This window comes from Balearica regulorum, chromosome 7 (assembly GCF_011004875.1).
Source record: "Balearica regulorum gibbericeps isolate bBalReg1 chromosome 7, bBalReg1.pri, whole genome shotgun sequence".
Taxonomy (NCBI): domain Eukaryota; kingdom Metazoa; phylum Chordata; class Aves; order Gruiformes; family Gruidae; genus Balearica; species Balearica regulorum.
In genome coordinates this window covers 5,077,505-5,092,290 of record NC_046190.1, presented here as the reverse complement: position 1 = coordinate 5,092,290, position 14,786 = coordinate 5,077,505, and the positions used below count along the sequence as shown (strand labels likewise).

Below are 14,786 nucleotides of genomic sequence, written 5' to 3'. Positions count from 1 at the left end.
CCACCTCCTGTCCCGTTACTGTGGGACAGAAATACGGTCTACTGGACTGCACTTGACTTTGAAGATCAAGCCAACAACAAACCATCCTTAGATGTTACATCTCACAATCACAGAAAACATTAGTCTAGGAGGAACACCTGGAAGTCCTCCACTTCTGTTCCTTGCCTACAGCGGGACTGACTCCAAGCTGGATCAGCTCTTCTGGAGCCGCCTCTAGCTGAGGTTCTGGAGAGGACTGTGGGTGGTGACCTGCTCTGCTCTGTCACAGGTGTAGCGGAGTGCTTCCAGAGAATACATGCCTGGGAAGGTGTAAGTAGCGAGATGGGAGTTCAGCATTTCGAGCATGAGGTGGGTTGATGATAAATCACAGTGCCTAAAGTAGAGATGTCAGCACCGGAGTTCCACCCAAATCCTGCTTTAGTTTCCCCAAGTCCCTTTTTTAGGTCAGGCTCTTGGTTTCTCTGCTTGACTCAAACAGAAGCTTTGCAAAGAACAAGAAACATGAGATGCAGATAAAGTAAGGGTGTGGAGAGTTGCAAGCACATATGCACTCATGTAGGATAAAGTTTGGTGCTGCTTCAGAGTTGGTAAAAACGTACACAGAAGTTCCGTATGCGGTAACAACCACCTTACCCTGGTAAGACCTCTGATTTCAGACATACAAGCACTTTTGATAATGAAATATGAGTATGAAGAAACAAAGTACTTACTTGGAAAATGACCAAATGTGAAAAATTAACAGTGAAAAGGAGTTAGAGAGAGTGTCTTGGTTCACCTCTAAAATCAATTGTTTTCAAATTAAGCAGACTGAAACATAAATACCATGTTCTTTGCTTACCCAAAGGGTAAGCTTATCTTCCTTACCATATCTAGACCACAGCTAGTCATGAGCAGTTCACCACTTCCACCTGTTGAAGCATGCTCAATTAAGAATTAACATGAGACTTAATTAGAAAGTTATTTTATTCATATCTTACAAAAAGCAAAGCTTCACGACATGAACTACACTAGATATAGTCGAGTTATTTCAGAATTAACCTTGTCATCTGAAAACATTCACTACACAATAAAATTTATTTTTACAACTCTAACAGGTTTCATTTTTGCATACAAAATATGCTCTTTACACTGAAATACATATTATTAACAAAGCAGGTACTTAGAAGCACATACACAAAGATTGCTCAATGAAAAATGCTTCAGCAGGGAATAGATTTCCTGCAGCAGAACATCCATTTGCCGTAGATTTTCAAAGAAGCTTAAAATTAATAGAAAACTTGCCAGTGAAGACTTCTAAATTACATTCCCTTCGTCAAAAAGAAATAAAAACCAAACAGGCAAACCCCCAAAACATTCCAGAACAAAACTAATAGCAACAGATCGTTTTGCTAGGAAACACTCTTGGAACGTGTCTTCCAGCACTGAGTTTTATGTTAAAATGCCAATCAACATTTTATGTCAAAATCCTCTTCATCTAAACATTGTATCTGTGAAAAAACCAACTATTTTTTCCCTATTAGCTGCTTCACAGTTGGTTTAAGTATTAACTGAGATAATCTACGAAGATCTTCAGTCTAATACTTTTGCATGTTCATTGGAATATTCAGTCTCAATAAGTCTGTATTAAGAGTTACTATAAATAGTGCATGTTAAAAATGTCAACAAATCTATAAAATAGCCTATTACAATAAAAAACCCCACAAAGTTAATGTTTTGCAACTACAGAACTTAACAGAGTCAAGCTATGGAAAAATTTCAGCTCATTCCCAAACTTCCCTGTTAATAAAGTTAAAATGCTGATCACCACCTTATAATATAAGGATTTGGGTTTTTTTAAAAACCAAGTTAGTGCAGTGTAGCACCTAGAGAACTCAACATGAAAAGTCCTACTAACCGAGGACTCGATCCCACAATTCCTGACAAGTATCCCAAATCGACTCTGAGTAAGGCCTGCTTGTGCAAGGGAATCGTCAGGATCGTACTCTAAAACAACTTTCCAGTACTAAGTCTGGTCTTTAAATTATAGTAAATAGTACGTACAATATTATGAAAAACGAATATGAAAATAAACCTTCCAAACCTACTCAGCAGACAGAAGGAAACAGGTATAGTCAGGGTACAGTTTGGCACAACTGAACACACGGTATTGTGTTGAAAAGAATCCTTGTCCAGAGGGTGAACCTCTGTGGAGGACTAGTTAGTTCGCAGGGATCCACCCCATGGACCTGGTGGCAGAATTGAGGGATGAAGACTAAAGCCTGCTGCCACCTAAAAAACCCCCTGCAAATGGGAGCTTGCACAAGGAAAGAAGGGAAAATAGTTTTATCGTTGTTCAATGGTTCATAGATGTTAAAGCTAATTTTCTTTTCCTTCGATACTTTGAAGCAGAAACAACGGTATTAAGTCACCAGTATTAAAATACTTCTAAACAACAATTTGCAAGGTTTGGGGTTAGGTTTTTTTTTCATACCGAGTTCTATTATTAAGAACATACGTTTCCCTGCAAAAGAAGATCCCCTCCTCAAGGAGAGCCCCTTTTCACTAAGATCATGCAGGCTTCCTCTTGCTACCAGCTCCCTCTGTGAGGGACCTAACTATACTCCTACCTAAAATTTTGTTCAGGGGCACCACAGTTCAGAAGTCCTTTTTCTAAATCGTCAAGCCGTGAGCCAACACAAAAAGACAAGAGTGTAACGTTTACAGGCACTGCCAATGAAAGTCCTAATGGATCAGAAACCGCGTAAACAGAACGAAAGGATGAAATCTCTAACATTTGTGCACGCTGGAGTTAAGGGAGAAAGGCTGGAGCCACGCACCAAGGAGAACTTGGCTGCTGTGATCAGCACCATTCAGGATTGGAAGGTGCTCCTTGGAGCACCACCGTTCCAGAAGTTTCCTTGGCATTGCTAGAGCCTAGGAATAAAAGTTTACATCATCTATCAAAAGGAAAATTACCTCTATAAATTACTAACTGTAAAGTTTAATGTAATGTGTTTAACAGTGACGTTTGTAGTTCTAGTATAGTATTTTAGCCAAATTTAGATTTTTAGAATGCATCGATATGTGATGCACTATCATTTCTACATTATTCTTTGACTGGAAGCATCATGTTACAAAACCTGTACAGGAGCAGTAACTTCCAACTGGATTCCAGTTCAGTCAATTTTTAGTCCTTAAAATAAAGGACACTCTATGTTTATGCATACAGAGTTGCTCCTTTGCTTATAAAATAAATTTTAAAAGTATAAAGCAACAAAGAGCTATTTTGGCATTATAAAGAGTGCCGTTATGAAAAATGGGAATTACATTCTGTTGTACAAATCCACTGAAATGGATTTCAGGCCACGAGGCCTGAAACAAAAAACATTTTTAGGAGTGATAGTGTGTTACCATTCATCTTCACTACATTGGAGATACTTCAACAGCGTATTTTTGACCTCGTTACTACAAGACTACGTGCAGCCAAGAATCCAGTTCCTTCAACAGGTTACTTAAGCACAGAAAATTCAACAGCAGGTAAGTTAGGTAGAGAGAAACATATTCGGTTCCCAAATTCTGAATTCATTAAAGTAAAAATTACTTCTAAAGTTAAAATTCTCAGAAGGGTGGTTTTTCCTGCGTTGACCTTACACTGAAGTCATTTTAAGTTTTTCCATTGGCTTCAGGAAGCTTTAGCTCCTATAACAGTATAAATTTGAATAAGCCAAACATTTGCTATTCTGATTCCAACCTCTGACTTGCAGAACATTAATAAAATCTTCCCACTTTTAACAAAACATATTTGCTGCCATATTTTGCTGATAGTAAAAGGAGAATACGTAAGGGAAGCTTTAATTTGCCTTAAGTAAGACAAACTAAGGTAAAAGTGCATGTCTAAGTATGGGAAAAGTAACAGTTCCTCACTTTTTGAAACATTACAAATTCCTCTGTAGCACATTAAGAGCTTTTATTAATCTTGCCAAGATGTTTTATTTAGGTTTATATTAAAGTGCCTGTCCGCCTAGGTGCTTCTAAAGTAAGATGTACAGTATAAAAAACAAAAAAAACCCATGTGCAATGACTTTATGTAGATCTTTAGTTACCACTTGCCACCTACAATTCTTCATCACAATGACTTCAAATGTCGTCAGCCAGTATTCCTTTGCCCGTCTCCTACACGAACAGTTCAGAAAACCCAGAAGCCCTTCCCCTGATTTCTAGCACACCAAAAAGACAACAAATCTGGCGGAGGGGACAAGACAAACCAACTTCCAAGTTCACTGAAGATTACAATAAACTAGATTATTCAACTTTCAAACATACAGGCAACCTATCAGCTGTAGCTTGGCCCGAGATAAAACTGAACAAATTATTTTTAATTTGTAAACCTCTTGTTTGTTTCTATTAGAACTTCTATCAGCAAGACAGAAGTCTAATTGTGCAAATTTTAAATATCTGTACAAATTAGTTTAAGGCAGTTAAAAATCTCATGGAATATATATTAGTTCTACAAGCTCTTTATTATGACTGTTTAAAAATCACCTCATTTTAAAAAGAACGACGTGTAAAATTTTGGTAAGTGTAGTTTAAAATAAGGTGTCATGTTTAATTTTTCCTTTTTGTAACTAGTGAAAGACAAGCTTTTAACTCACTCTTTTTTCCTACCAGAGTTTCATTCACAATAACCTGTTCTCTTCTAGTTTTGTGATGAGTTTTAAAAATAACAGTTAAATTAGTGTTTGAGCCCTAGCATGAAGTTTTAGACTATACTAAGCAAAAGCTTATTATTAACCTTTATCAGATTAAAACAAGTTTTACATCAAATTGTATTTGTATGTGAAAGTTGTTTCTGTTTGTTTTCCCAGTTTAGAGTACCTAAATTTTTAAGGATAAGTACGTCTCCAAAGAAACCATGTGTGTCATTGCATTAACCTTTCATATTTTATGGTTAATATATTTTTGTCTTGCCTAGTAAATAGTCTGATAATTGCATCCTATGCTTCAGGACACGCGCTCTGCTTCTACATTTGTAGAATGTTTATTGGGATTAAGTGCAACTTAAATTTTGCAACGAAAGCATGTAAATGCATTCCATCTCTTACAGCACTCTCTCAGCTTTTTTGAAAGGCTACATATAAAATAACCACCACATCTTATACAAAATTTCCCTGGCAAGTTTTACGACAACATACAAATAAATTTGCCTCCTTTGTCGAATTGATTCATATGAATATTCCTTATGGGAATGTGCAGGCTTTCCTTCAGCAAGTATGAAAAATATACTGTAATATGTTAAAAAACTAAACGAAAGCGTGTTCTCAGTCAATGTTGACTATGTTGGCCTCTTGCAAAATGGCAAGCAAAGTCATACTTATTTTTACACTTACACCCACATATGTTGCACTGGAAAGGATTTTCAAATCCATGACATCCCATGTGAATCGTATAAAGGATATTGTCCGCAAAGTACATGTCACAGTGTTGGCAGTGATGCAGAAGCTGAGGGTCCTGAACCGGAAGGGTGGGAGCCGGAGTGCTTGGTTGACTGTTACTTATGCTGGGAGTACTGGTGTGGGCACTGCGATCACTGCTGGGACCTGCCACGGGACTATAGTTCCTTTGATTGTGTGTAGGCCGCGGATCTGGGCTGGTTGGAGATGAACTTTGAGGGATATTTGCTGACACAGCTGAAACTACTGCAGGTGCAGCAGGCTGCTGTATCATGAAAGGCTTTTCATCTTGGCAGGAAACGACGTCAGGAGAGGCTGGATTTTGGTTTTCAGGTGGCAAGCTAGATAACTGTCCAGCTAACGTAGAGAGCTGGTTTAAAGGATTATCTACCATAAGGTCCTGTGGATCTCGTGGCAACCCACTACTCTGGGTTGTTTTTGTCATGCTCTCATATGCTTCAGTCTGGATATTTGGGATTTCATGAGTGAAATCATTAAGGTAGTCTGGTTTCTGAACCACCATGGAAGGTGGACTCAAATTAATTAATGCTCTTCTGCTGTACCCCAAATTGCTGGTCTTCTTCTGCAAAACCCCCCACATTTTCTTGCTGCTTAGGGAAGACCTTGTACCCTTGATAGGCACCATTTTATGTTTGCGCCTGCGGTGGTGAGATAAGTTGCTTCTGTCACTGCAGCGAAAGGAACACAATTCACATTTGTATGGTTTTTCACCAGTATGCGATCGCATGTGAGCTTCCAGATGACGTTCGTAAGCGGATGCAAAGGGACACAAATGGCATCTGTGCGGCTTCTCACCTGGAAAATTAAAGTAGATTATACTATAGCACCTCATGGAGTGCTTGAAAAAGGCTTTTCATGGAACAGAAAGTAGCTAACCAGGAGCTCCTAATCAAACAGTTCAGCTTCAGAGTCACTGCTAGTCTTGAGTTCTGCTGGGTATTTGGGGGAAGAGTGGAGTAAATTTAGACATTTCTGCCTCACCCAAGTGGTAGTAAGCACAAGAAAAACAATGTGAGCAGAATTAGCCTAACAGATAACCTGACTAGGCATTGCAGCAATGATGCCAAGGACTGCGTGCAATGATGTCTGCGTGGTGCTCTTAACTGGATCCATGCTCTACCTCACCTATAAAGCACATAAGCAGTTGGCCACAGGAGTGTCTGCACCACCAAAAATATAATCATTCTTAATGATAACTGTGTTTAAACGTTGACGGAGAGTATCCTTTTGGTATCTTCCAAACAGTCCTACTGTTAAACATCCTGGAACTAATATCTAAACAACTCACGCACACACACACCTACTCAAGAACAGGATTTTGAAAAAGGATCCTGTGGCTAAGAGTTATTGAAGAAAACAAAAGCCAGGTAATTCTTGGATTGCTGTGTGCTCTCTCAGACATGGCAGTACCAGATAGTCTTCTTTCTGATAGGTAGAACATTGCTCTTCTATTAAATGACAGTTAGAGATATTCACATTAACACTTCTAAAAGTACTTAGAAAACTTTCAAACGTAATTACAGGCCAACACATTTGTAACATAATACTTTGGGACTTCTGATTTTCCTTTCAGACTGATCTTTTAGGAGGTTTTAGATCCAAGTCTGCAATGTTAGAAAGACCTGAAGGATCTGATGCATGTTCAGGTGCTGAAATGAAACAGCATCTTATCTTGCTATCTAGAATGCCAGATCAATTTCTAAATCACTGCTGTGCAACTGATTCTCTTGCCACACAGCATGACAGACTCAAAAAAAAATGTGAGTGGGCCCCTCCTCTTCAATCTTTATGTGGTTTTTGAAGCATTTTCTACTATTTTAAATACAGGGCAATACATCTGTTTTGTGGCTTTCAAAATCCATCTAAAACAACTGTAAAAGCCAGAGATGGAAAGCAGCGAGGGCCGCTGCTACACTGCAAGCACTGTACAGGCCCCATAAGATGGCATGTGACTGACACAGAAAGCCCTTCTCATGTTGAGCACCCCACAGTTTGGAATCACAACCTGGGATAGTGAATGGAAGATTATTTTTTTTTCCTTCGTCACTGGCTCTTCAAGAGGAAAACAAGCAATTTTTGTGATACCTCTAGGTACCTTATTTGCACCAACTGAAACCATGATTTCTCCATAAGCATGTATATGCACTCATATATATATATACATACATGTGTAAAGATCTGGAGATTTGGTACAAACAACAATGTCAAAAGACTGACAAACTCCCTGCATTCACAAAGAACTTGATGATCTGAATGGTCTTATTTCATTCTAAACCGGTTACACAGAGAGAACAATTTGCATCCCATGTTGCATGCCCTTAATACAACACAGGTGATGAACTACTAATTATACTCCTGTCAGACTCAGCATGAAGTTAATTCTGCAGTAAGTTGCCCTTAATAATGGTTGCGTGATCATGCCTGGGTCATAATTACTTTGGCAGATACCTTGCTGCACTTGCATGTTATCCAGGATGCATTATCTGTTTACTGACATTGCTCTGAGGCTACTAGTCAGCTATCGGTTCCCTATTTTAATGCTGATTCTGAGCCTTCATAGTCCATGGAATCCATCTCTTGGCCCTTTGCCGTACTTCCCCACCATGCTTCTGAGCAAAATGACACTCAGGTCTTGGATCTCCTTGCCCTTAAGTGTAAAAACCAAGAAAACCAAACCAAAAAAACCCCTTCCTTGTTCTGGAGTTCCCTGTCTCTGTACAAAGAAACAAAGCGGGGCTTTCTGAAGAGCCATTAAGGTGTTGCCATCAGGGCACCATGCAGCGCTGTATTAAAATTAAGGATATGAAATATATTGTAAAAAGGCAAAGGGGGAACTATAGAGAAAACAAAAAGGCCACCGGCAGCCTGAGATTCTTCTCTACATTATAAAACTTAACAGATTGGTATAGGGATATGGACTGTTATCATTATACTGGTATTTCATGAAGCATCAGACAGGTTTGAACCAGTAATTTGGCTGTAAAGAGTTCACTGTGTGATTGTGTGTTGAAATTGCTGAAGCTCTTTGATTGACAGTAGGCTGACACCCCCCGTATCCCCCCTCTCACCGTGAGCTAGCTTTCGGAAACAGAAGTAATTCAGACTGCATGATTTTCAGTAGAGTGATGTGTGCCTTTGATCTGGCTACTTTCTCCTAGCACCTTTGTGAAAATTTCTTTGATCAATGAGTCATGCACCCTCTAATAAGAGGAATGCCTGCAGCAGCACTGAGACAACAGTCATCCTGCACGTAAAGCTCCGTTCTTCTGGTATAATGCTAAGGATAGCATATACTACGACCACGAGAAACAATTCAAAATGTTAGTCAAGGCACAAACCCAAAGTATTATGCTTTGCCCTAAAAACTGAATTTGTGTAGCTCATGGAACGTTTGCTTATGAATAATGACCATTGGGTCAGACATTTTTGAGGACATTTCTGAGCATCTCAATTTTTAGTTGGAATCTTTCTTGCTTTTGCATATATTATGCTGCAACCATGCTGAAATGGTAGCAATCTGCAGCAGGAATTGTTCTGCTTTAGCCACTTATCGACCTCTACTCCTTAAAGCAGCAGCAGGATAAGAAGTATTCTGAGAAAACCAACGAACTGTTAACCTAAGATCTGAGCGCATAAAAAAGGTAGGCAACTTCCTAGAGCAAGAGAAGGAACGCTGACCCTATACCAATACCCACATTTTGATACTTACAGAAGATTTGATTTTTTTGCTCTCTGGTATGGCTAAAATTTATGACATTTGATATTAAGTAACAACACACTATTTCAGTCATTCTGAGAAACCCCATGCACACCAAAGCCATCAAAAACATCTCAAGAATCAGCAAACACACAATACCAACACGTAGTAGCAATTTATGTCTCCCATCACAGCTCTAGCAGTCCATCTGCTCATGTTGACAACTGGCCAGTAGTAACTGTGGGCTTGGGGATGCAAGTTTTTAGATGGCAATAGCTACATGCTACTGAAAAGACATGAAATTTTAAAGTTGATGTTACTTCTGCATCTGTGAGTACAATTTAAAAATGAACTGTGTAAGTCTTCAGTACAGTTTCTCCCACTATATGACCCTCATTTCACAAGCTCAGAAATAGCACTGCACAGAATAAATCTGTTAAAAGAAAAATCTCTCTCGTCCACATACCATGAGATAAATGGTAGGTGAAGCTGTAACTGCTTTATGAAAAACTAGACCAAAAAAATGCTCCAAAACACATTGTTGCTTTGCAGATCTGAAGCAAGCCATGGCATTTACACTGTGTCAAATGCAGGTACACAAGCCATAGTATTTTTTCCACTGTTGGAACTACACAAAATTTCCACCGGGAATTTGAAAACAGCAACAGCTACACACAGAGGTAGCTCACGGTAGCACAAGAGAATTTACAAGATCTTCAGAGTCTGAACCTCAGAACTCTTTGATTTCTAGTTGGTTGACATTTTCTATCCCATTACGCTTTATTGAAACAAGCCAACACTGCAGGGCACATGCAAAGAGCACTGACCTCCTCAAAATATTTCCTGGGAGTTACTGCGTAGAAGCAGTGGTTTACAGCAAAGTGAGAATCTGACTGACAATAACCGTACCTCAAGAGACCTACAATCACATCGAGGTTACAACAACATGTTTGCTTCAAAGTGAGTCCCAGAATGACACCTACCCCAGACCACTGAAAAAGTTTTGTGACAGTCCATACCAGACTGGAAACCTAACAAAAATTCCATTCTTTGCAGAATACAATTTTTTTTCTTATTACTCTAGTTAATAGCCATAAAGTCTTCTGTATCGGTGTAATATACTCGGCAGGCACCAAAGTCAAGACTTCACAAGGACCTTTCATTTGTTTTCTCTCATTTGCCAAGAAGTTGGAGCTGACTTTGTGAACAGTTTAGAAAATTGTCACCTTTATTAACAGCTTTGCTTTTCAGCTTTATAAAACCAACAGGGGCAAATGCGCTTAAACAAGCCACAGTAAGTTATTTTTTTCTTTTCCTTACTGGTATCAGTCACTTATTTGATGATATGCCCTCACATTTGAATACTCTACCAATAAGAAAACTTTCTTCTTATTACTATGTTTTGTACTTCCACATCTAGAATGTTGTGCAAAACAGGAATATTTTCATAGCAAGACATCAAAGAAAAGCCACTATAAATCTCCGTGTGGCAGCACGTACATTTTTCACTTTTCTGATTAGCAGGGAAAAACTCCTTGCTTCAGTTTACACTGATGCTTTCATGCTAAACTTTATTCTCATTTATAGTTACTTCAAATTCAGTAATCTGCAATAATAAATGGAAGTTGGAAGCTGCATGACTTAAATAGGTATATGGCACACCTTTAAAAAACAGTCTATTAAAAACTCCCAAAAAACAGTTCTAATTGTTGAGTAATTCTAAGAAGTATCACACTGCTTGAAAATGCCAACTCATCACATGCAAATCATAACATTGAGTTAATATCCCCACAATGCTTCACAGCAAAGTACTGCAAAATATTTCATACCTGTATGAATTCTGATATGTTCTATGAGCCGTGCTGTTCCTTTGCTGGCATAGTTGCAGTATCGACACTTTAACTTTCCATCAAATGTCCTTTCAAACCCATCCACTAACATTCCTGAGTTTTCATCCAGTGAAACTTCAACAGAAGGATGATCCAGACCATTCTGATCACCTTCTGTCCCAGCTGTGAATAATGTAACAGAGATTTCCGTCAAGAATCAGTGGGATACGACCTATTGTGCTGTAAGACTATGCCACATATCGTTTACTTCTCTGTGCCCTTGGTCTTCAAATATACAGAACTATACGAACAAACCCTGATTAAAACCAAAGTACATAAACGTCTTTTGAGAGGTGAAAACGACTATCAGAAATGCTTCCACACAATTGTAGTAGTCTGCATAATTATCTGGAACATAAACAGTGCAGTCATTCTCAAAAAAAAAAAAAAATTTTTTTAGTGCCAAAATTAGCTTACCTCCCTGAAGAGTCTCTGCTTCTTTGTCTCCACTAACCGATCCAGAAATCATATTTACATGGTGAGTCTGCTGTGTAAGATATTCCTGAAAATCTTTTACAAAGTCCAAAGGTTCTGGCTTCTTTTCACCCATATTCACTCTTTACGTTTACAACCTCTTGTGCCTAGAAGGAAAAATATTTTCAAATCACAAGTGTCATTGAATTTGAATGCATTCATAAAAACAAGTTTGGTTTCCATTTTTGGTGTTTGTTTTTTTAAGTGAAGGATTACTTTTATCATACAGCATGACTCAATCCACAAACTGACAACCTTAAGATTATTTTTAGAATTTTTAACTCATTAAAATCACACAACATACTGCTGGGGAAACTGTTTTCAGTAACATACGGACAATATCAAATTGGATAAAATAATAATCAAATTCAACTAGCCTTTTTTTTTTTTTTAAATGGATCATACCTGAATTTTAGTTCCCTGCTAAGTAGCAAACATGCTCCAAAATGTACTCCCAACAGGTCAGACAGAAGGTGCAGAGCACAGCTTCTCAACGTTCCCTGAAAGGAAAAAAATGTAAGCCCATTATTCTTCTCAACCCGCTTGAGTTTTAAGAAAGAAACTTGAAAAAATATCTGTGTTTTGAAAGATAGGTTCTAACACTCTACTGCTGTAAGTTTTATTAAAACAATTACACTTCCAGCAAAATCTTTTCAAAGACTGCATCTACTTCTTTATGTATCCCACTGAAAGCTACTTCTAACCTCACTGATCGTTTGAGTAGTTTCTCTGCTGAACATGTGACTCCAAAAAACATCTCAGAGTTGTCAGTTATGGCAACTGAAATGTTGGGAAACCAACTGAATGTGTCACTGATTAGCAAAGATGGAAAGAAGCCATATAGAAAGCAGTTTTTCATAGCTCTCCCAAAATTTTAGTTTCCTATCCTGCATAAAAGTCTTGATCCACTTCATTATTTTGCATTGAAATAATAAAAATATTCACTAGAAGTCACTGGTCATGCTCTTTTCTGGGACTGTAAATGGCAAACCTCTAGAGTCTCAATTCACAATAAATTTGTGAAAACAGAACTTCGGATTCAGTTGGAAAGAGGACAATGAGTCACTCACGTTATTATTCCTGCAGATTATAATCAGAAATAATTTATAATGCTACATTTCCAATAAGAATATATTTTTGTTTTCCAATGGCTACTAAACAAAACACTAGGTGACCTACAAAAACTCAAGTCCTGAGTTCAAGACCACATTTAAACACATTCTCCTGTATTTTCAAAGTTAGTTACATGCATTAGTTCATTTTTGGCATCCAGACAAGTATGTTCTTTCACATCATACCCAATTGTGCTCCCCTACCATTATAATCACCAGTAAGTTAGTTCTGAACGCGTCTTTACAGATCAGTTTTCCCTACCCTCTTTCAGATGTCACCAGCCTCGTATAGGCTTAAGTTAATTTGTGTTCCATTTGTTGGTGTCTCCTGCAATAAAACAAAGATATGAGGATATGAATTAAAGATATGGAAGATAAATATAGGACAATATAGAGTACTGACCGAGGCAACTTTCACCAAATTCTAATAATAAGAAATAACAATTCAAAATTAAACCATTCTAAACGTTGAATGGTTCAACATGAAACAACACTAAAGGTCCATATTTTCACAGAAGAATCTGTGAATCCCTTTCATGTAAGGCACAAAAACTTATTTCATCTATTACTTTTATAATGACATTTAATTTTTAAAGAAAATTACAGAAAATTTTAAAAATCTGATTGGGGAAAAGATCTTATTTTGGGGAACAACTACATAAAGCTTCCTTTCTTTACCTCACTGATTCGATTTGAGAAGATTCATCTTTCTTTTTATTATGTCAAGGTAGGTAAATTTCCACAATGTATCAACCGCTTCAATCCTCTACGTTTGTATGGACAAAAGAACTTTTTGTGATTTTATGTGGTATTTCTTTAGCTATACAACTAGTAGTTCCCTTTTTCAGGGAAGAAGGATACAGATCAGATGCTTGCTATGTCACTACTGCAAACTAGTAAACACAATTCTAATTATTAGAAACCTGAGCAGACCAGCTCATGTTTCACGTGCTGAATGGGCTGATCACACCAGACGTTCCTGAAGTTCTACTTATACAGAGTATTTTCTGCAAAGACCACTACATTTTCTGCAGGATGACTACATCTTCTCCAGCTTTACACACTGACGGGTAGAATACCGGTTACTCATTTTCTACGCTGTTGGATTTAATGTTATTTACGGTGCTGATGTGTACCAAGTTTATTGCTGAAGAATTGCCACAGGATGTGCTAGGATGAAAGGCATTATAAATATTTTGCCTAATGAATTCTGCTAAAGAAAATAATTCAGACACAGTAAAACCAGTCACTTAACACACACAGTAAGAACTCACACTGCAGGAATTATAAGGGAATAAAATACTGTGACTGCAAGCACAGGCATGCATCCTGTTTTCTTTTAAGGAATTAAGGGGGGAAAAAAGGGGGGATCTCTCTGCCCCAGTCTCATCTTTTCCAGGGCAAATGACTTAAAATTAACACAGCGAAGGAGGAAGATCCCGAACTCTCTCCCAGCCCTGCCCCAGGAGTTCTGCCGTGCCAAGGGGAGGAGGACGCGCAGCGCTGGCGGCTGCCGGGCCGGGCCCCGCGACCTGTCATCAGCCACGGGAAACTCCCGGTTGCTCCGCCACCCCCTCTCCACGCCAGACGAGGTACGAACACCCCTCCGCGCGATTGCACCGCCTTCACGAGTGGGCGGGAAGCGACACGGCCACGGGAGACCTCCGCGTAAAACCTGCGTGTCTGTCCCCGGCTTCAGAACGAGGGAGAAGCCGAGGGGCTGCGCCGCCTGACCCGGCCCCCCGCTCCCGGCCTGTCAGCGCGGCTCCGCCCGCCTCTCTCCGCCGCTGCCCACCCGCTCCGTGCGGGGAGCCGAGAGCAGCCTTCCCCGGAGAGGCGCCCCCGCCGCCCGGCCCCCTCACGTCAAAGGGAGGCCCCAGCGGGGACCCCATGGCCGCCGAGCAAGCGTGTCACGGCGGCTACCGCAGCCCCGGGGGATCGCGGGCCGCGCTGCCTCCGTACCCCCTCACGGCGGGGGTCGGCGGGGAGAGGGCGCTACTCACCGCCGCCGCCCCGCGCCGCGGCCGCCGCCCGCCACCGCCGCCGCCGCCATGTTTGTTGTGCCTCTCGCGGCCCGGCTCGGCCCACCGCAGCCTCGCGAGACCGCGCCGGGGGCGTGGCCCGCCGGTTAGCCGCGCTGCGCGCGCACCGGCGGGCGAGGGGG

The 14,786-nt window shown here is 39.9% G+C and overlaps 1 protein-coding gene across 3 annotated transcripts; it reads right to left on the bottom strand.

Moving 5' to 3' along the window:
* Positions 1 to 945: 945 nt before the first annotated feature.
* IKZF5 (IKAROS family zinc finger 5) lies at positions 946 to 14,772 on the bottom strand. Of its 3 annotated transcripts, none has more exons than XM_075757694.1 (7): positions 14,626 to 14,679; positions 13,301 to 13,792; positions 12,885 to 12,950; positions 11,916 to 12,010; positions 11,454 to 11,617; positions 10,977 to 11,159; positions 946 to 6,245 (listed from the first exon to the last, which is right to left on the bottom strand). In XM_075757694.1, the coding sequence occupies exons 5-7, from the start codon at positions 11,584 to 11,586 to the stop codon at positions 5,302 to 5,304; spliced, it is 1,260 nt and encodes a 419-aa protein (XP_075613809.1). In that variant the 5' UTR covers positions 11,587 to 11,617; positions 11,916 to 12,010; positions 12,885 to 12,950; positions 13,301 to 13,792; positions 14,626 to 14,679; the 3' UTR covers positions 946 to 5,301. The 3 variants fall into 3 exon arrangements, with proteins under 3 accessions (XP_075613809.1, XP_075613808.1, XP_075613807.1); XM_075757693.1 differs by having other exon boundaries at positions 13,301 to 13,835; positions 14,626 to 14,677; XM_075757692.1 differs by lacking the exon at positions 13,301 to 13,792 and having other exon boundaries at positions 14,626 to 14,772.
* Positions 14,773 to 14,786: the final 14 nt, after the last annotated feature.

Coding starts and splice junctions, on each gene's coding strand:
- IKZF5 (XM_075757692.1), bottom strand. CDS start 11,586: ATGGGTGAAAAGAAGCCAGAACCTTTGGACTTTGTAAAAGATTTTCAG. Junction 11,160..11,453: donor AGCAGAGACTCTTCAGGGAG/GTAAGCTAATTT, acceptor CATTATTCACAG/CTGGGACAGAAGGTGATCAG. Junction 6,246..10,976: donor ACATATCAGAATTCATACAG/GTATGAAATATT, acceptor TTAATTTTCCAG/GTGAGAAGCCGCACAGATGC.